Below are 21507 nucleotides of genomic sequence, written 5' to 3'. Positions count from 1 at the left end.
CGAACTCCGTACCGCCTTACAGTCGTTTCTTTTTCAGGGTTTTTTTTGAATTTTTCTTTCGTAAGAACCATCCTCGTACTTCAAGAAATATCATAAAACAAGAATTAGCGAAATCGGTTCAGCTGTTCTCGAGATTTGCGATCAGCAACACATTTAGCGATTCATTTTTATATATAGAAAAAATGTCGAACCTCATATCTCATGTCTTTATATTTTACTAGCAACCCGCCCCGGCTTCGCACGGGTAGCTTATTACAATTTTTGTAAGGTCTCTATTTTATTTAAATAAAACATGCCTGTCACTCAGGAATAATGTAGCTTTTTACTGGTGAAAGAATTTTCAAAATTGGTTCAGTAGTTCCAGTGATTACCTTCTTTCTGATCTTTACCTCTTTATAATATGTATGAACCCATCGCAGGTCCACTACTGAGCACAGGTCTCTTCTCAGAATAAGAAGAATTTTAGTTTATGCCATAGTCGGCCAAGTGCTGACACCTTTGAGAATATTATGGAGAACTCTTAAATATGCAGGTTTCCTCACGGTGTTTACCTTCACCGTTAAATCAAGTGATATTTTAATTGCTTAAAACGCATATAACCCCGAAAAGTTGGAGGCGAGGTGCGGGATCGAAGCCCCGACCTCCCGAATATGAGGCGGACGTCTTAACCACTAGGCTATCACCGCTACTTACGTAGATTAGGCTCGTCCTTAGAGATGCAATGTATTAGGTTTTTTTAAATCAATCCAATCCATCAGCCTTTTTGCGTCCATTGCTGGAAGCCTTTCCAAGAGCGCGCCAGACTTTTAAATCAGCTAGCCGTGAAATAGTCACATACAAAGAAAATAATTATAAGGATTTAGGTTTGTTATAGTAAGAGACAGGATGAGATGGCAATCGGGGTATGGGCGAGGAGACACCCCGCACGTCACCCGCGCTATCTCGCATCGCGTTAGCGCGGGTGTTGTACGGGGCGTCCGCACCCCGATTGCCATCTCGATACTTTGCATGCAAATTAAAAAAGCAAAAATATTTAAAACTATTTATTAATATTTATAAATACACAATATTTGTATACCAAATTGATTTTTACACATAAATAATTACAAGATTTAAATAATAATTTCTCTTATGTATAGCGAGCATAACTCCTGCAATCTCCACTGAATTATGTTTAATATACATAACACTAGCTTCTCAAACTTATCTAACTTCACAGAAAGTAGGATCTAGAATTCTGGATATCGCTTATCTACATAATAATATTGCCGTGAGCCTACAATTAAATATTGCCAGTCAAATTTATTCAAAACTTACAGTTCGACCTATTTCTTTCATTCACCATTTACAATATAGGGTTGTTACAAGATTTTGCATGTGAAACATAGGGTTAAAACTTTATTTCGGCAGAACAATTTTAATAATACAGGCTGTCAACCCATAGCAAACAGTGTTATGTTATGAGATAATAATAATCTATTCACTCAAGAATATTGCATCTTCAATTCCTTACTCTAGAAGTAATAAATCACTAGCCGATTTACAAAAAATGACTACTACTTAGGCCTTGCACATAATATAATAGGAATGCTCAGATATATTATAATAATGCGTGTCATTTTATAACAACTCTGCATCGCATAACGCACACGATGGACTAATAGTACGCTGAAACACCATTGTATAAGATGACGGACTTTTGTCTTCCTCGGACAATAGTCCCTTGTCTGCACAAGCCCCTTTTTAGGATTCCGTACCTCAAGAGGAAAAAAGGAACCCTTATAGGATCACTTTGTTGTCTGTCTGTCTGTCCGTTTGTCGGTCGTGTCTGTCAAGACAACTTATAGAGTACTTTCCGTCGACCTAGAATCATGAAATTTGGTAGATAGGTAGGTTTTGTAGCACAAGTAAAGAAATAAATCCGAAAACCGTGAATTTGTGGTTAAATCACAAAAAAAATTAAAATGTAGGTATTCACGAAATTTTTTATTTCGCACTTCGCCGGTTTTTTTTGAATAGTAAAAATGTGTACAGTTTTACAGTCCATCTATGTGAAGACATCAAACTAATAAATATAATATACACATTTTTCACTTTTGGCAACCCTAGTTGCAAACTTTTAATCTCATTCAGAGATCAATTTAAACTGTAAATACTTTGTATTTTAGGTATAAAACATATTGCCTATTTTTTCTTACAATAAATTAGGTATGTAATATTTTTAACACAATATGAACAGCTTTGTGTACAGATAAAGTTACTTTATACAATTCTTATACTTACTTCTATTGGACATTTTAATTAATTATTTATTTTCAAAAAAATGCGAAAACAAAATTGAATTTTGAAAAATTAATACTACTTAATAAACATATTTTGACTTAATATTATGTGTTTATCAAAACTTAGGCCCTTCATACATTGCGATACTCGCAAGAGACGATCCCTCAGTCGCATGCCAGTAGAATACATGTTCGCTATCCGAGTTTCGTACATTATGCTACTAAAAACATAGAATTCTTCATGAACTCAAATATCTAACTGCTGATCCGCCGACATTTTGCAGATATTCGTAGGAGACGCGACGCGCGAGTGACAAGGTGGGTATCGAAGTGTGCGAATCACCATACAAATGTAAGTGAGATACTCCTCAGCGACTCATCTTCGAGACTCGCGTAGGATACCGTAATGTAAGAAGGGCCACACTAGCCTTTTTTCTTGGTTAGCAACATATTGTTGCCACCACGTTTTAGTGAACACTATTTTGTGTGACCAAATCTTTTATAAAGTACCTACTTAAAAGTAAATTCTTGTGACGAAAAATGTTGCTATAAAACAAAATTAGTTTATAGTAGGTAGGGTAGATTTTATAAGACATAACTCGTGAATAGAAAAGCATATACCTATCAAGTTTCATATTATAATAATAACGGTCAAGGATTTCAGGTCAGTTGTATTATTGAGGTGATGCTCATCAATGGCAGGCTGGTGATTGGGCCTGTAATTAATAATCAAAATTTGCTGTTATTTCTGTGAATCTACCACACATTATGGTGGAAGACACGGTCTGCCCGCGAAATTCAAATTTAATTTGGTTTTTCGCAATTTGTACACTAATACGACAAAGTAGGCTTATGGCATCAATTTGAGTTTAAGAAATTAGTCAAAATAACGAGTTTGACGTGATCTACTCTCACAAATTAGTCATTATTTTGACTAATTTCTACTGGACATTTCAAGTAAAGATTTTTATATAAACCTGTGAAAATGATATTGCTAGGGGCGAAATTTGAATGCCATAAGTCTACTTTGTCGCATTAGTTTACAAATTGTGAAAAAACCAAATTAAATTTGAATTTCGCGGCGGGCAGTTCCGTGTCTTGGGCCTTCTAGTTATAAAAAAAACGTGACCTGTATAGGGATGTGCTACTTTCTCCTGGTGTCGCGCTGGTGCTTCAGCAGCGTGAGCTGGTCGTGCTGGCGCGCGATGTGCTCGTTGAGCGCGGCCACGTGCTCCGTCAGCACGCCCAGCTGCTGCTCGTAGTTGCGGCACGTCGACTGCAACTCTTCCTCCTGCAGTCGCAGAGGGCTCTTTCAGAATATGTCCACAACCTTACCTATACCTAACTGTTGTACGCGAGCCTAAATTAAAATAAGTATATCTACCCGATCGGGAAATGTACTAGTAATTTGTTTTTTTTTTTTTTAATTTTGTGATTTGCGATCAGTCCGAGGACTTTTAGCAAAGTAGGTGTAGTACTAGTAATTATGAATCTATTGTAATGTGAAAACTTTACTGGTTTACTGAAATTATCTAGATAAAGGTTAAAATTATGTAAAATGTACAAATGTACAGCTGTTTGATTTCCAAATAAATTAATAAACTAATTAATAAGGATGTTGCTAACTAATCAAATCAGCAACTCTTTAACGTCAAAACGCGCGCTTAGATGGGAGTTATTTTTTTAACAGGTTTTACGGCTCTATGGGACTTATAGCTAAGAAATAATGGATTAAATAAATGTTGGATTGTTTACCAATCGGCTAATGGTGTTGTGTTTCTCCTGTATGGTGTGCGCGTCGGCCTCCTTTTCCAGTTCCATCACTTCGAATCGTTGCCGAAGCGTCTCGCACTGTTGCAAAGAAAAGTAACGATTCTTGAATTTCTTCGCATTGTTCGAAACAAATACAATAATTTAAGTGGAGATTAATCACAAGAATTATATTGAGTCTCATGATTAAATTAGTTTTAATCTCTACAAAAATTTTGAATCCTTTTCAAACATGTAAGGTACATGTTGCTCGGGGGTACATTACAATTTACAACAGAATCAAAAAACGACGCACTTACAAAGTAAACTGTACAATACACTAAATAATGTACTTTCTGTGAAGCAAAACGAAAAAGAAGCGCGAAAGCTCGTTTCGATTTGATTGGAACAACTTATACATTATATCAAGGAGAATAAACTTTGTTTCACAATATTTTAGATAGGATACTTCGCGTCGTATTAGGGCTATTACACCTTCCTTAATTTAGACGACTAAATTATTTTGTTCCTCACTTCAAAGCAGTGTAATATGTGTGTTACACTGCTCTGAAATTAGTAATAAAATCATTTAGTCGATTTAGCAAGGCGTAATAACCCCTTTTGACTTTTCGGCAACGTGCTTTGAGTGGTAGTGCCTGAGCGCAGCTTTCGTCTCAATTACGTCGTCCTGAGCGACAGTAGCGTCCACACAATACATTAGCCCGATCAACATATAAAAAATTGTGAGTAAATACAAAGTAATATCTAGTTATTTTATTTTATTTGTTATGGAACCACCCACAGAATTACACACTTAATTTACATAATATGATAATGCCTCGAGTTCTATAGGCCTCATGTAACTCCATTTACGGGCAGTTAAAAACAAAAGTCTCAAGTCTCAAGAGCTATGAAACACTCAATGCTCACCTCTTTAAGATAATGCTCAGTCTTGCTCTCGAGGGAATCCCGCTGCGCGCTCAGCTCGCTCAGCTTGGCACGGAAGTAGGCCTGCAGGCGCTCCTCGCGCTGTAGCAGCTCGTGGCTGACCAGGAACGGCGTTTGTAGGCTGCCCAGCAGGCCCGTAACCCTACCTTCCGCGTCTGATCACATACATAGAGACCAGTTGACACAATTTTTAGGGTTTCATATCTCCAGAGAAAAAAAGGAACCCTTATAGGATGACTTTGTTGTCTATCTGTCAAGATCTATCAAGGGAATCAAAACCAATTCCGTTTCCTTTCCGTTAATTTCCGTTTACCTAGAATCATGAAATTTGGCAGGTAGCAATATCTTATAGAACAAGTAAGGAAAAGTAACTTTAGCGTTTCTTGCCCGCCTCTTAGTAGAATCCAAATCACTGAAGAAGACAAGGTCTTGACAAGTGCCACAAGGTGACCTATATGAAACAAATATTTATGAATATCATCTATTGGTAGACTGATCTTTTTATTGCATTCAATAGGATTGGAAACCTTTTTTAGCGTTTAAGCTATCGTGAGTGTTTTCCATTATACACGTATGACAAACCGGCTTTAGTCACGTTTTGAGTCCCTGTGAAAAAGGACCCCGGATGGGTTCGAAACTAGTCGGGCTAGCGTCGACTAAATACGTAAGTAAAGCCGGTTTGTCATACATGTATAATCGAAAACTTCTATAATTTTATTTGGTACCCTACTTGTAACCATAATATAAATATCATAAAAATTTAAATTGTAACGTTAAGATGAGCATAGTGGAAATATTTAGTTAACTCCCTCTCTCGCTCCGCCCGCAAGCAACGACGTTACTCATTGCACAGGGTAGCTTTTGTTGCTGTCATAATATTAAATCTCAACTAAATCAAAGGCAGATTTAAATTTACTGACACTTACCTACTGAAGTATCGCTGAAACAATTGAAGTCTCCAGAGTCATGAGTTTCCCCTCTTCTCTTTTGGGACGCGGACACGTATCTACCTATTTCTAGTTTTAGACTTTCATTCTCCATTTGTAACAATTCATACTCCATGCGTAATTTTTGATTTTCCTAAAAAAATCCTTTCAGGTATTATTATTTATTATTAGTATTATTTTAAGTTATAAATAATTAATCATCATCAACTATTTGTATCATCAACTATTTTAATTTCCATCTGTCACAGGCCATAGTTATTAATAAATCAATAAGAATATAATGAGAGACAATTAAATAAAACATTTTTTTAACAATTTACCTGTTCTAAGTTGTGTGTTCTTGTACTAAGCTGTTCGTTGACATTTAAGTCATCTACAGAACTAAGTGCATCCTCGCTTCCAACCTAAAAACAAAAAATTGAATATTAATTATTCTCAATAGGGATGTCACCTATGTGAAAAAAAAACTGCTTCTCAGTGATTATTAAATAGATCGAGTCTTCCAAAATACGTAAAATCCATGTCCTTTGTTAGTTTGAGTGTAATAACCATTTTAAATTATCCATTTTAAACTAAAAAAGCACGTCAAATGATTGTGACGTCAAGAAGCTCGCATACAAAGCGCGCGTTTTGACGTTTAATGCAAAGTTGATTTGTCTAGTTGACAACAACCCTATACTACTGACATTGTAAATGTTTGTCACACACACAATACATTCATGCTGAACGTACATTTTCGATTAGACACGCGTGGTACCCGGAGCAAAAGCCGCACGTGACGAAAGTGGAATGGAATTCTTAAGCCAGCCGCACATGCACCCACTCGCATTGGTCTTCACTTCACGAGCCGCGTGCGAGTGGTCGTATTTATAACCTATGGCACAACGAACTCCTCATTTGCTCGCACGTGTCAGTGCAGTTACGTACCATAGGTAATAAATACGACCACTCGCACTCGGCTCGTGAAGACCAATGCGAGTGGGTGCATGTCCGGCAGGGCTTAGAATGTGAAGAAGGTCAGCAGTCATCCGCAGCACATTGTACATTTGAGCTGTATAAATATGGACATGCTGATGGTGTTTCATTAGCATTAAATGTGGTGCCATAATGCTCTTAATCAAACATTATCGCGCTTGGTCAACAGAAATCGACCTTCGGTTTGACACTATAATTTACTATTGGACATTGAAGTGGCAACTTCAAAGACAAATGTAATTATGTAGGTATCAAGTGCCTGTTAGCACTTGAATCTAAATATAATATATATAAAAGGAAAAGGTGACTGACTGACTGATCTATCAATGCACAGCTTTCGCGTGCAGATAGCTATTATGACGTAGGAGTCAGCTAAGAAAGGATTTTTAAAAATTCAACCTGTGAAATTTGTGTAATCACGTGGACAAAGTCGCAAGCATAAGCTAGTAAGGTAATAAAAGAATAGTCACTTACATCAAAATCTATGAATGATTTCAACAAAATAGAAAAGTATATCAATTTTTACAATCTGCCTTGGGCTGCATCCTCACATACTATTTAGTGTGATTGCAGTCAAGCGCATGCCTATTTAGCTAAAAAATAAAACCTTACCAGGCTCCCAGCTTCAGAAAGGAAGTCACCATTACAGCTTGCTGCTTGACTACTTGTCTGGGCCTTTGGCACCACTCCCAGTCTCTCCTTTTGCACGTCTTCGAATGCAAACTGGAGTTCTTGGTTTTTATTTTTTAACTTTGCAATATCACACTTGTATTTGCTCTCACTTTCACTGATATGCCTTTGGTAGTCGGCTATTGTGGCTTGAAGCTGGGATACTTCAAATGTTTTATCTGAAAGCTGTAAAAAATAATTGCTTGTATAATACACACAGTTATAATATTTTGTAAATTTGCAATAAGTAGGTGGTACTTAGGTACATAAGAGAAACATAGAGTGATCATAACCTACTAGTTAAGACATCTGCGTCCCTATCAGGGGTATCAGCGTTCTGAGATTCAATCCTGGACACCCATAGCTAACTTTTCAGAGTTATGTGCATTCTAAGCAATTAAATATCACTTTCTTTAATGGTGACAGAAAACACCAAAAAACCTGCATGCCTTAGAGTTCTCCATAGTGTTTTTAAAAGTGTGTGAAGTCAGCTAACCCGCACTTGGCCAGTGTGGACTATGGCCAAACCCTTCTCATTCTGTCAGGAGACCCATGCTCAGTAGTGAGCTAGCAATGGGATGATGAAGTACCTACTTAAGGTTATTTTCAATACTTTATGGACCTTATTTAACTATCAATTATATTATACCTGAGAGGCATACTGGGCATTTTCAATTATTTTCTTTTGCAACTCTTCTTGAAGAAGACCTGCATCTAAACCTTGTGGACTACTTGTTGCAGCTGATTTCTCTTCCCCTTTACTTTTGGACTTTTTTGTTAACTTATTCTAAAAATAAGAATATGTATTTAAAAAAATATCTTCTATAATAAGTTCTTGCAGGAATTCAAATAAATATTTTAATAGCCAAGAATTTCTACTTGCAAACTTAGTTTAACAATATTAAAATGGACTTTAAGATAGAATTCTTGATAAGGTGTACGAATATAAGATAATCTCCAAATTGCATGATAATTTTTTGGCAATATAAACATTTTGCAATAAGATAAAATTAAGTCTTATCTTAGTCATGAAAATTGCCTTCAACTACTCAAAAATGCTTTTATATGACGCAAATTGAAGGGCGATATCCTTTTAACAAAGAGCCCATGAAGTTCATGTAAATGAGCATGCATTGATAGTGTACATGTCTTATTTATATTATTAGCAAATCGAACACCTGCAGGCTATCAAGTTCATCTTGAAGGACGGAGACGCGGCGCGTCAGTTGCTGGTTTCTAAACGTTAGCGAATCAATTTCGAGTTCACCCTTCCGTAACGTTTTCTCCTTATCTTTCAAAGTTTCCCGTAGCTCGTTTGATTTAGCCTGTTCATCTAGTACTCCTTTCTTCAATACTTTCACGTGAACCCTCAACTGTGAACGGAAACAATGAATTTACTAACATTGCCGACAACACTAGACTTGTATGTTTTCTAAATAACGTAAACAATTAATGTACCTTTGAATACTCAGCCGCTAATTTTTGATACTTGGCCTGAATGTCACCAGAAGGTAATCCCTCCATGATTAAGTTTCACGAGTTCATAGCTCTAATTTTTCATAAAATTATTTAGTTTTGTAATTTTACTGAATCGTACACCCACTTTCGTATGAAAATGGAAATCACGGAAATGACAATTGACATTGACATTTGACGTCCATTGACGTCTGACAACTCAGACTAAGTATCAAGTCAAGATGTATTTTGTACGTGACAAGTCCACCTTGATCCTTTGTCTGAGTGTGGCGTTTTATTTAGGTTTAAGGCCTAATAGTGGCTATAATACAGAGCCGTAAAGCCAGTTAAAAAAGGGTTGGTAATATCATAATACGTAGTATGTAGTATCCCTATTAATCTGTGATCATAACAATTCAATGTACTCTGTGGATCATAATCTCAAGACCACAGAGTACTTTCTCAAGACTGGCAACATTGTGTCTGTTGATGTGTCGTGATTGTCCGACCTAAAATATCAATATTTTGGAATTTATGAAATAAAAACACTAATTACTGAGATATATTTCGCACTTATTTACTATTTAACTTAATCTACATTTATATGATACAATATGGACGACAGGTAAGGGTCAGACTTCTTTACAATGTCGTATTGCAACAGGTAAAACTTATTCAGAACAAAGTAAATTGTGATGAAACTGTATGAATAATCCACAGGAACATGGAATCTAGCAGCTCAATTTTACCCGATGATTCAAGCGACCATCCTAAGAGCATTATACACATAGACGTCGATTGTTTTTACGCTCAAGTAGAGATGGTGCGGAAACCAGAACTTCAATCCCTTCCACTTGGAATTCAACAGAAAAACATCGTCGTGACCAGTAATTACGAAGCTAGAAAGTACGGTATACGGAAATGCATGCTCGTGTCAGACGCGTTGAAAGTATGCCCAAATTTAAAATTAGTTAATGGTGAAGATTTGCATGACTACAGAGCAGCCTCAAACAAAATATTTACAGTTCTTCAAAGTTGGAAGTGCCCAGTAGAAAAGTTAGGTATGGATGAAAACTTTATTGATGTCACAAACTTAGTACAAGAAAAACAAAAAGCTGTAAATGTAACAGCCATCACAGTTTCCGGTCAGCTGTATAGTGAACCGAGTCTAGAGTGTATTTGTGGTTGTCACACAAGATTAAAAATAGCATCACAAATAGCTAGTGAAATGAGGAACAAAATCTATGATGAGTTAGGCTTCACAACATGTGCTGGTATAGCACACAATAAACTCTTGGCTAAACTAATCTGTCCATACAACAAACCCAATGACCAAACTACTATTTTCCCAGAACAAGGGGCCAGTTTTATGTCTACATTGCAAAGTGTTCGCTCTATACCCAGTATTGGATCAAAAACTACTGAAACTCTTATTTCTCATAAAATTGGAACTGTAAGTGATTTACAAACAGTCCCCTTGGATATACTGAAAAAACATTTCAGTGGAGACATGGCCGTAAGACTGAAAGATTTAAGTGTAGGGGAAGATAATACTCCAGTTAAGCAAACAGGAAAGCCACAGAGCATAGGCTTAGAGGATAGCTTTAAGACTGTCAGTGTGAAGAGTGAGGTTGAAGAGAAATTTGCTGCTTTATTGCAAAGATTGCTAATATTGGTTAGAGAAGATGGGCGAATACCTGTTTCACTCAGAGTCACTTTACGGAAGAAGGATGTGAAAAGGTTGAGCAGTCATAGAGAGTCTAGACAGTGCCAAGTGTCTCCTTCGATTTTTACTATCACAAATGGAACACTGACAGTCTCAGAGGTGGGCAAACAAAAATTAATGACCATAATAATGAGATTATTTAACAAACTCATTAACTTATCAAAACCATTCCATTTAACTTTAGTGGGACTAGCTTTTACAAAGTTTCAGGAACGCATGACCGGGAGAAGTTCAATTGTTAACTATTTAATGAATGATATATCTGTGCAGTCTGTTCTTAACATTCAGAATGATTGTGATACATCAGCTTCGTCGATGGATTATTCTGCAGCATCACCCAGCAGTAGTACAACTACTGATCTATCTGATGGTGAAGTGGAGCCATCACCTAAGAAACCTAAAAAAGTAACATGGATAGCAAAGAGGAGATGTTTGTCCAAGGAAGAAGTTGCATCACCCAGCAAATTGAAAGTAGGCGAACTTAGACTGAACTCAAAAGAATTGGAAAAGGTTTCAGAACTAAGATTAAATTCAAGGGATAGATCTCTCACACCTCGAGCAAGTCCAGCTAAAGATAATCTCTCAGATACCTCAGATACTATGAAAGACATTGCAGAAGGAGGTAACTTTGACGACTGTCCTAGTTATGTAGATAAGGATGTTTTTAATGCCCTGCCTGATGAGATGCAACAAGAGCTAAAGGCTATGTGGAAGAATCCCTCCAGCTCAGAGGTGGTACCCAGAAGCAGTCCCAGAACCATGAACAAAGCAAAACCCAACTCAATCTTGAAATATTTTGTTCCACACAAATAGTATTAGTAAGAATTTATCTTGTTAATTAATTATGTTAGTAATAAGTGAATGGTTTCTATTTTTTCAAATCATACAATTTTTATTCAGCTGATCAAAATACATGTTTATGTTATAAAGCTGATTTTTATTATATCAAACCTAGAGGTAGGTGTAATTCAAAAGCCAGAGTATACAACTGGGCATATCATTTAATATCTATATTTTTTACAGCTTCAGTAACCATTGATGATAACTCTGTTAGTTTGTGCACACTATTTACATTAACAAGAAGACTCTGTGCCAGGTTGGTGTAAGAGATGACATCCACATTGAGTTGTAGTCTAATCTTGTCTCCATCAGTGATGCCTGGGCTGTCACTGGTTTGTTGAGTACCCATATCTCGAATTTGCTTTAATCTTCTTAATGACTCTTCAGTTCTATGTACAGAGACCAAAACATCTTCAACATATTTATAATACCTGGAAGAAGTCATAGTAAAACAAGTTTAAAATAACAAATATTTGTTTTACATTACATGGGATCGAAAATATACAATACTTACAATACAGTCGTAACATTAAACAATGAATTATAAAGTTCTAATAAAAAAGAATGGTCCAATCTTTTTGATGCATCCTCATTGAACTCTTTCATTGTCTTGGCAATCACTTCAATGTACGTGCATGGTTTAGTGGGTATGCTCCTGTTTGTTTTTCTATACAATCTTGGTATATCACTTACTTGTTTCAGCTGTACATCAAAATATTCATATAACTCATTAACAATACATTCACAGATTTTAGTATTTGTTCCTTGTAAAAGTTCCTCTGCAGGTTTTAAACTTTGTTTTATTATATCTTTACTTTTATTATTGTGAACTTTATCTTCAACAAATTCTACAAACTTTGGTAATTTCTGCAGCAGAGTTCGACTGTCAATATATAGATTTATACTGTTATCAACCAGTTTTCGGTTAATCCCAGTTATTTCCATTTTTGGTGTTGATTTCTAGATTAAAAAAAAAGTTAATTGATAAATATAATATCCAAAATAATATAGTTAAACAATAAATACATGAAAATTACATATAATGCTCTTGGTGCCTACCTGTGAACAAATACTTGTGATCCATGTAGCATATCTAGAGATCAGTTGTAATGACAACTTCCAGAATTTGTGAACTAAAGCCTCAATATAAATGCCATCAGACCAGCAGTCCTGGAGAGCTTTCCAACATTTATATGTTTCTAGTAAAATGAAACCATCATTACTTTGCAAAGTAGCACTGGATTTGAGTGATGCTTCAAAACCACCTGTAGAGAACCAAAATTGATTTCAAAGACGCAAAACATTTTAACAATATCTAATATTATTCAAGGTCTCCTGTATTAATAAAATTGTAACACACTCTTATATAGTTTATTTTACAAACAAGAGATAAGATTAGAAATACATTTATGTATTGATGACAATTATTAAAAAGTCTCAATAGTCAATGAGTCATTCTTTATAATGCTATTTTAATATAAATTTTATAATCATTTTATTTACCTGCGATTTCTTGAAACCTAATTTGAAAATAGACAGGCAAGTTCCATCTTCTCAGAAAGCTCTTATATTCTGGTGTTTCATGTAATAGCTTAACCATTTCCTTAGCAGAACAGTACCCTTCTAATTTTCTAACAAAATTCATACTCTCACTGTACCTCCTATAAAATAGTTGTGGATTACCAGGAGCAAATATCGAAGCTAGATTGACTTCTAGGCGGCTCTCCACCTCACACCAAAAGCAGTTTACTAAAAATCTATATTTATTTGTGAGAAATGTGAACTTGGAATGTTGTGTGACTGCAAGAAGCAGTTTCAGTTTGGTGTCCAATAGAGTTAGTATATTCTTGTAGACACCCTGGAGACCATCTTTATTTCTTTGTAGTGCAGGTTCATTTATAATATCTTGAAGCACAGGCGCTACAGCTTGTTTTCTAATGAGCATCTCAGTTTCAGACACTCTATCCAATGTTGTTAGTGTGAGCAATGTTCTAAGCAGATACTCTTCATTATTATCATTCCAGAACTGAAAGAGAAGTTCGTTCAGCATTTGAACTAGTTTTCCTCCAACTTCATTATATTGTTTCTTTTGCTCAGGTCTAATAAGACTGTCACATTTCGATATTGAAAATTTGAGTTGGTTATATTGCATTGCAGCTCTGTCTGCTATAATAATTTGCTCCTGTTGTCTCTTATCTGCGATGTCGCTCAGAATGTATGCCAGTGTATTCAGACAGTTGACACTCTGGCTGTAATACTTTAATAGCTGTTTTTTCTTTATTAGGGCATGTCTTTGATTGAGCCAGAGCATTAACTCTTTCATAGCATCTTCCAGGCATTGTTTTACACTCTAAAATCAGAAATAATATATTTTAATTATGTGCAATATTGACACTGATCAAAAGTGATATATTCAATACAAATAATGTAATATAAACAACTTACTAAAACTTCATCATTTAACTGGCTCAGTGGTACCTGAACTTTCACGATAGCCTTATCAAAACCAATTAGTGTAGCACATAGGTTAACAAAATTTGCATAGTCCTTGTTTATAAGTTCTATCATGGCTAGTCTAAGAACTTTAAGATAGACACCCAGGTCATCTCGCATAGTCTCCAAAGAGGCAACATTGTGGTGCTCTGCGAGGAAACTATCCACCGAAAAACTTGTCTGCAAACATATTTTAAGATATTTGTCTGACTAAATACATGATAAACAATTTTTTATAGAAAATGGGTAATACCTTAACGAAGTCATTTCGGTCAAAACACAAGCCCCGCGGAGCTGGTGGCAATGTAAACTCCTTGATATCGATTTCCATGATAATAAAACTTTTATTTTAAGGCACCATTATTATAAGGAACGGTTTATAAAATATTTATCTATTAAAATTAAAATCGCCTGTGTATTCGGAAATCATTTTGACTTTTGACATTTACTGACGTCACTCGTCAGCTTGACACATTACACGTCAGGCATGGTTCGGATACATGATCGTAATAATTAAGATTAAAAATATTTACATTCAGTAGAAACGGGTAACATTGATATTATTATATTATCGGTGATTTTAAAATATGTCATTTAAAAAAATGTGTATCAATATGGTTTTATTCTCAGAATATAGAACAATTTCTATTGGTCTACACTCTACATTCTACAACCATCTTCGCATTATCAGATGACAAAGGTGCAAAATACACAGTTTTTTTAACAGATTTCCTAGTTTGGTAGTAGGATTGATCGTTAGGACTCAATCAAGGACCCAGGGGACGTGGTGGCAGCAGCGGCTTACCCACGGCCGACTTGGTCGTTGCGTCTAAACTGTTGTTTCGTTTTCTTGTGTATCGCCTCTTAAAACTCGACTTTATTAATTAGAGCAATCAAAATATTTATCGTTGCATATTCTGTTACGTAAATTGCCTTTCAACAACACATAAACGACCAATTAAGGTATCATTTGACCAAATTATGCTAATAGCATAACTACCAAGTACAATAAGAGATAATATCTACTTACTAAGAAGGCACATAATTTCGTAAACTATTATAGGCAACACACTTTGATAAACCAATGCCTGGGAAAGGTGTTTAAAGATGGGTATTCAGAAATCTGAAGATCTTTATCTAAACAGAGCGAAATTTGTAATGAAGTATTTAGGCGTTTGGGTGCCGCCAATAAACGAAACGGCATCGCAAATTTTTTACAGATTCTTCATGATATCATTGCAGTATTTATTTCTATTTTTTCAATTTATTTACATCGTCCAGGTATGGGGTGATCTCGAAGCTGTTTCTCAAGCATCCTACTTATTATTCACTCAAGCATGTCTATGCTTCAAAGTCACAGTTCTGCAGCTAAACATGGTCCTTCTGAAAGATTTATTAAGACGAATGAATGAGAAGATTTTCTTGCCTCAGTCTGCTAAGCACGAGAGGTAGGTGAAAAAGTAGAAAACTTCTTATCTGAATGTTCAATGTTGTACGGTCTATGTAATGTATATGTCGCAGGGAAATAATCTAATTCGGGATTTCATAGCTCCAAGAAGTTAGAGGTATCCGGGATCGAACAAAAGACCCCCGACAAGGAGGCCGAGGCTATCACCAAGCTGCTTTCCTAAAAACAACCATACAAACTTATTATATTTCTCTTATTTAAGTCTGTTTTTATTTATTGAATACTTATGTAATTTTGCTTTAGTATACTAAAACTGCAGGCCAAAAGAATCAAGCGTCTTCTTCTAGCATTTATGATCAGCTCGCAAACAACTTGTGGGTTGTGGGCGTTGAAACCACTGTTTGATGACGCTGGAAGTCGGAATTTTCCATTCGATATGTGGTGAGTTTAGTTCTAGATAATAGGTATGCGTCACCTACCTACCTATTATCTAGTGTGGTGCACCGCACCACACCGCATCGCAGCGCAGTCACCACACCGCACCGCAGCGCATCGTACCACAGCGCATCGCACCGCACCGCACCACACCATAGCACCCCGCACCATAGCACCCCGCACCATACCGCACCGCAGCACGCCGCACCGCTCCACACCGCACTGCAATAATGGCCAGGTAAAACAAAGACTTTCTGTGCGGACTAAATAGCGTGTTTTCTGTGGCTACCTAGGTGTTACCTAGTTGACTAGGTAAACATTTTTTGCAATCTTTTTTACTAAGGATGCCCATGAAGCCCGAGTTATCGCCACAGTACGAGTTGGGCTACGCATTCCAATTAGTGACCATTTGCATGAGCGCTTACATGTACTTCGGAGTGGATAGCGTCGCTTTGTCTATGGTCATCTTCGCTTGTGCCCAGTTGGATATCATCAAAGACAAGATTATAAGTGTAGGTACCTCATCCATACTAATATTATAAATTTAAAAATGTGTATGTCTGTCTGCTACGTTTTCACTTTTCACGGCCTATCTGTTAAATCAATTTAGACGAAATTAGGTACAGAGTTAGCGCACATCCCGGGAAAAGACATGGCTACTTACTGTAATTTATGTTCTGGAAAACCAAAGAGTTTCCACAAGATTTTTAAGACCTTATATGCGCGGAAAAAGTCGCGGGCATCACCTAGTCTACCTACTATAAAAGCAAAAAAGTTCGCACTCGCAAATTTGAGCCATTGGATTTTCCTTTTGGGAATCGATGAGTTATACCTATAAGAAAGAAAGAAAAAACGTTTATTTTATAAATTGTACCACGCCCACACATCACATATTATTCCTAAAAGTTGCTTATCGCGGCGCTTCCTCCACTTGAGCCAAAGTCAAAATGCCTCAAGCAGAACATGAGCGCAGGAATAGGTACCTACTTAAACTTATTTTCTTACGGTTCTTCAGAGAAAACTGAAAAGGTTTGGGCCGGGAGATATTTCTTAACCTGATTCGCTGACTCTCGGAGCTTGAATTTTCAACGTTACAAAATGAACTACAAAATTATGTTTTTACAGATAAAGCCAATTCAAAAGAAATCTACAAGAGATCTCATTGAGAAAAGGAAAATCCTGTCCGAAAATTACAATAAATTAGTCGAGTGTATAAAACATCACCAAGCCATAGTTTCGTAAGTTCATTCAGTCAAGAGACAAGTTATTACAAGTAGGTACCTAGATATATAATATCACGAAACAAGGATGAAACATGGAACCCCTGATTAAAATAAAAACTGAGTTTACGTACCTATATCATATTCAATTTTTGCTCACTAGCTAGTAGCTTCACATAAGTATGAGTGAAACTAAACATAAAACTTAGGTAGTTAGTTTCTAGAAGTTCTGAACGTGTTACTAGATTCGAATTAGGTACTTATCTAAATGTCAAATGGTCACCACTGGCTGTGCCACTGGTCAACGTTCTATCGTATAGGTACTACTGTCCATTTCAAAAGTATTTGTTTCACTAGCAAAATCTTAACTAGTGACAAGTGACAACAGACAGTACCTACTCATACCCTACCTTCCCTCCATGTCATTCATAGTTCCGTGGTACCTTTAGCACCTACTCGTGTGCCTTTAGTACGCGACAGGTCGACTGGTCGAGAATCGAGAAGGCAAATGGGGTGGAGAGGCCCCGCACACCCGCACGGCCCCCGCGCTAACCCGGTACGGGATAGCGCGGGTGACGTGCGGCAAAGAGTATGTAATCACTACGTTTACTTGAGAGTGCGCGGGGCGTCCCCCCGCCATCCCGATCTGTCGCGCACTATACTAAAAATGTTTCTTGAAAATTACTGTTTTCAAGTAAAAAAAATTATCATAGTGATTTTCTTAGTAACTAAATAGGTACCTACCTACTTACCTATTACAAAACGAAGTCTTATAAATGGATTATAATGAATAGTTATTGGTCTCGCTCTTAGTGCTATTATACAGGGTGTCCGTGTAAACTGTAACCAGAACGCTGGCAAAAACGAAGACAGGTGATACTATAACTGATGATTACTGATATGATAATACGATAAAAAACGCGAAAAAATCATGATAACCAATCCTACGTTTCGAAAAAGTTTACCATATATTGCAAATAAATCATCTGTCTGACTCTAGAGGTCAACGAACTTTGCGTAAGTAGGCCATTCGGAGTCAACGCCACGTCGTAGGCGGGGCATTGACCCGAGTTTTGCGGGGTTGAAAAATACTAAATCAAAACTACAAAATGAGGCAAATGGTTATTGGTATTGGATTGTGTTAGGTAGTACAACAATAACGCTAAGTTTTTGCTAGCGTTCTGGTTACTTCTGTATACTTAGGTATTTGTCATTTTGTTCATATAAAATGTCAAAATTTAAGGAGGAACTTTTTAAGCACTAAGTAAGGGATGTTTCAGTATAGGTATTCATTTATTTGTATTTATTTCAGTTTTATACAACTGGTAGAAAACGCTTATCATAGTTTTCTATTATTTCAACTTGTTGGGAGCGTTGGTCTCATTTGTATGTCTGCGTTGCGTATTTTAGTGGTAAGATCCTTTAAACTCCTAAATACATATACTTATCTGTTTTTATTTTATTTCAACATCTATTACAAACCAGCTATCTATCTATGGTATTCATTATAAACAGGTGGACTGGCGTAGCATGCAGTTCTTTTCAATATTGACTTACTTGTCAGTCATGATCAGTCAGCTATTTGTGTGCTGCTGGTGTGGTCACGAATTAACTGCCACAGTAAGTATAAAACCTAGAAGTTACCAGAATTTAGGTGCGTTAGTAGCAATCCGATTCGAAGGACCAAAATTCGTGTTATTTGGCTGGCTCTAAGGACTTAGTATAATTTATTTCATCAGCAGGAATCGAATTTGAAAGACCAGAATTTAGGATAGCGAAAGTCCAACAGTTTCGAATTCACATTAGGAGAAATCCGATTCAAAGGACCAGAATTTACCTAAGCAGAAATCCGACTCTAAGGACCAGAATTAACTTAAGCATAAATAAGAAGGACGAGAATTTAGTATAGCAGAAGTCCGACTCGATGGACCAGAATTTACTTGAGAATACATCCGACTCGACGGACCAGAATTTACTTTTAAGCAGAAATCCGACTCGATGGACCAAATTTAACTTAAGCAGAAATCCATCGCATTTTTATCTATTTACCTGTAGGTATATCATTTATATTTTAGAGTGAGACCCTTCACACGGTGCTGTATACGTGCTTGTGGTATGAGCAGGATGTGAAATTTCAGCGAGTTTTATGCTTTGCCATGATGTGCATGAGTCGTCCAATTGTTTTGCGCGCAGGACACTATATTAGCCTCTCCAGACAGACATTTGTATCTGTAAGGCAATTTTTTTAATGAATTTATTTAATACTATGTAGTTACATTGTAATAAGTTACACGTGCGAAGCTGGGGCGGCGCTGCGCACGTGTAGCTTATTGCAATTGTCGTATGGATCTCTAATATTTTTGAAAATAAAATATAGCCTATGTCATTCAGGAATAATGTAGCTTTCTACTGATGAAAGGCCTACACTATCAACGCCATAGCCCATTATGTAGTCAGCACTCATCAAGTACATCCATTAGACTAATAGGTATCACAGGTTAATTTCATCATTAGTTTAATTTTATCTCACAGATTACCATTAATTTTATTTGTTTTTCAGATTCTACGAATGTCATACTCATACTTTGCGGTTTTGAATCAAACAAAGTAGAGCTTGAGCTTTATTTTGGAGATCATCAAAAGAGATTAGATATTTTAGTGTTTGTAGCTAGGACTTAACGATAAAACTAAAATAAAACTACGTAGGTAGGTACCTTATCTATCTAGAAGTTGCAATTTTAAGTTTTAATTCGTGTTCATTAAATGAAAATTTCTTATTATTATTTCCCTTTAATTCCCACTTTCAGCCAAGTTTGTAAACAATAGTCATTAGAGTTTTCAGTGTCGTCTTAAGCGATTAAAGTTTGTATTCGTGTAGGTAAGTAGTTCTATAGTGTGTTACGCTTGCGGCTCACATTTTATTATATAAATAAACAGATACAAAAGCACAAATGTCATATATTTTTCTCTAACTTAGTATTTAAACTCTCAGAAAAGGTCGAAGTTTAGAAAGCGTTGATTTGGTATAGGTTTCCAAAACCCTCAGTAGGTGTAATCCATTGATGACAGACCCACGCTATGTTTACGTACTTTACCGTACCTATACTTACTTGACATAAAAATGTGTCCGTATGTTTCTGTAAGTGTACCTACCTACCCATCTTCGCAACACAAAATACATTGAACTAAAGGTCGCCCACGGTGGAAGATACCGGATAATATTTTTATAATTTTCATGATAGTGTTTTACCTACACTTCAAAGAAATTACTTAATAACTTAAATACATATCAAAAATTGCGTAACCGGCAGGAATCGAACCTGCATCTTCTGGGTTCGCGCCCGATGCCTTGACCACTCGGCCACGGCTTCGCTTACTGCCAGTGACGAAATTTGTGATACGTATGTTCACTCAGTAGTCAGTACTGAAGCGTACTGTTTAATGCCATCTAGTAGCGACACAGCCTCAGTAACGCAGCCTCATCAAGCTCTAGCGGTCTGTTGGTAGCTGCCATAACAATGAATCTTTCCGTCCCCGCGGCCTGCCTGCCGCGGAGCCTGTCGAACTCCACAAGGATTTCGACCTGTCGCGTACTATGTGTCAAATAGTGCTCTTTCTATCCTCTTACTTTCATAGACCAACAGAACGGCAATCCGACATGCCCGGAGGAAGATCAAGCACAGCACCGACGCGACCCTTTACGTGCTGTAGCTTGGCTTAGACACAAATACCCGACAACACGTCGATTAAAGTTTTGGCCTGTTTTAAACTTAAACAGACTGAAATCCGAAATCTTGCAGTCTGCAACATTAACTTTATGCATGGTCTGCAAGTTGCAGACCATGCATAAAGAGTTATTGATTAGTCATTTTTTCCAGATCCTACGTTCGTCTTATTCCTATTTTGCAGTATTGAACCAAGCTAATAACAATTTTTTTTTTATTTTTTTTATGTGTTTAGAGGAAGTTAGGAGTAGTTTTTCACTTTATCGATAGAGCCTACAAGTCATTCATTATTAGGTATTCATCTTTGAATAAAGCAACCGTTGAGTTTCTTGCTGGTTCTTCTCGGTAGAAAAGGCAATTGATGCGTTTGATGATTCAAAAGTACTTAAATTTAAAAGTTTAATTGAACAAAAAATATTTTTATTTTATTTATTCATTTATTACTATCGCAGATAGGTGTTAAGTACGCGTGTAAAAATGAGTAACTAGCGAAATCTTTACTAGAATAAATACAAATCGGTACCTCTGTAATGTAAGAAATAAGTGCTGATATTTCTATGGATATCTTGCGCTTGAATCATGGCTGATGATAAAGTTCGAAGAATCATATTATAAAGGTTAGGTTTATAAAAAAA

The 21507-nt window shown here is 36.5% G+C and overlaps 4 protein-coding genes across 6 annotated transcripts; 2 read left to right on the top strand and 2 right to left on the bottom strand.

Annotated features, from left to right (window-relative positions):
* Nucleotides 1-1028: 1028 nt before the first annotated feature.
* LOC117990462 (putative leucine-rich repeat-containing protein DDB_G0290503) lies at nt 1029-9203 on the bottom strand. The gene is made up of 10 exons (XM_069504464.1): nt 9029-9203; nt 8749-8943; nt 8220-8357; nt 7514-7756; nt 6247-6330; nt 5906-6059; nt 4962-5134; nt 4038-4133; nt 3412-3573; nt 1029-2998 (listed from the first exon to the last, which is right to left on the bottom strand). Exons 1-9 carry the CDS (start codon nt 9092-9094, stop codon nt 3427-3429), a joined length of 1296 nt encoding a protein of 431 aa, XP_069360565.1. The 5' UTR covers nt 9095-9203; the 3' UTR covers nt 1029-2998; nt 3412-3426.
* A 285-nt stretch (nt 9204-9488) lies between these two features.
* Nucleotides 9489-11680, top strand: PolI (DNA polymerase iota). The gene is made up of 2 exons (XM_034977904.2): nt 9489-9650; nt 9746-11680. The coding sequence occupies exons 1-2, from the start codon at nt 9640-9642 to the stop codon at nt 11562-11564; spliced, it is 1830 nt and encodes a 609-aa protein (XP_034833795.1). The 5' UTR covers nt 9489-9639; the 3' UTR covers nt 11565-11680.
* Nucleotides 11681-11732: 52 nt separating this feature from the next.
* On the bottom strand, nt 11733-14554 carry Cog2 (conserved oligomeric Golgi complex subunit 2). The gene is made up of 6 exons (XM_034977899.2): nt 14338-14554; nt 14037-14264; nt 13095-13941; nt 12651-12856; nt 12106-12551; nt 11733-12022 (listed from the first exon to the last, which is right to left on the bottom strand). The coding sequence occupies exons 1-6, from the start codon at nt 14413-14415 to the stop codon at nt 11749-11751; spliced, it is 2079 nt and encodes a 692-aa protein (XP_034833790.1). The 5' UTR covers nt 14416-14554; the 3' UTR covers nt 11733-11748.
* A 365-nt stretch (nt 14555-14919) lies between these two features.
* Nucleotides 14920-21006, top strand: LOC117990465 (odorant receptor 49b-like). Of its 3 annotated transcripts, XM_034977920.2 has the most exons (8): nt 14920-15532; nt 15796-15933; nt 16271-16439; nt 17053-17165; nt 18460-18559; nt 18663-18767; nt 19223-19378; nt 19708-21006. In XM_034977920.2, exons 1-8 carry the CDS (start codon nt 15192-15194, stop codon nt 19756-19758), a joined length of 1173 nt encoding a protein of 390 aa, XP_034833811.1. In that variant the 5' UTR covers nt 14920-15191; the 3' UTR covers nt 19759-21006. The 3 variants fall into 3 exon arrangements, with proteins under 3 accessions (XP_034833811.1, XP_069360656.1, XP_069360657.1); XM_069504556.1 differs by lacking the exons at nt 14920-15532; nt 15796-15933 and adding an exon at nt 16062-16165; XM_069504555.1 differs by lacking the exons at nt 14920-15532; nt 15796-15933; nt 16271-16439 and adding an exon at nt 15946-16165.
* The last annotated feature ends 501 nt before the right edge of the window (nt 21007-21507 follow it).

The sequence above is a fragment of the Maniola hyperantus genome, chromosome 18 (genome assembly GCF_902806685.2).
Source record: "Maniola hyperantus chromosome 18, iAphHyp1.2, whole genome shotgun sequence".
Taxonomy (NCBI): domain Eukaryota; kingdom Metazoa; phylum Arthropoda; class Insecta; order Lepidoptera; family Nymphalidae; genus Maniola; species Maniola hyperantus.
This window is presented reverse-complemented; position numbering and strand designations above follow the sequence as displayed.

Bases quoted from the DNA above. Each gene is read 5' to 3' on its own strand.
- Cog2 (XM_034977899.2), bottom strand. From the start codon at position 14,415: ATGGAAATCGATATCAAGGAGTTTACATTGCCACCAGCTCCGCGGGGC. The intron at 13,942-14,036 runs GTAAGTTGTTTA...TTCTGATTTTAG, and splicing joins AGTTAAATGATGAAGTTTTA to AGTGTAAAACAATGCCTGGA. The intron at 12,857-13,094 runs GTAAATAAAATG...GGTTCTCTACAG, and splicing joins TAGGTTTCAAGAAATCGCAG to GTGGTTTTGAAGCATCACTC.
- LOC117990465 (XM_034977920.2), top strand. From the start codon at position 15,192: ATGGGTATTCAGAAATCTGAAGATCTTTATCTAAACAGAGCGAAATTT. The intron at 16,440-17,052 runs GTAGGTACCTCA...ATGTTTTTACAG, and splicing joins TCAAAGACAAGATTATAAGT to ATAAAGCCAATTCAAAAGAA. The intron at 18,560-18,662 runs GTAAGATCCTTT...CATTATAAACAG, and splicing joins CTGCGTTGCGTATTTTAGTG to GTGGACTGGCGTAGCATGCA.
- LOC117990462 (XM_069504464.1), bottom strand. From the start codon at position 9,094: ATGGAGGGATTACCTTCTGGTGACATTCAGGCCAAGTATCAAAAATTA. The intron at 6,331-7,513 runs GTAAGGTTTTAT...TTTTGTTTTTAG, and splicing joins TTTCTGAAGCTGGGAGCCTG to GTTGGAAGCGAGGATGCACT. The intron at 3,574-4,037 runs GTAAACAATCCA...CTGCGACTGCAG, and splicing joins ACAACACCATTAGCCGATTG to GAGGAAGAGTTGCAGTCGAC.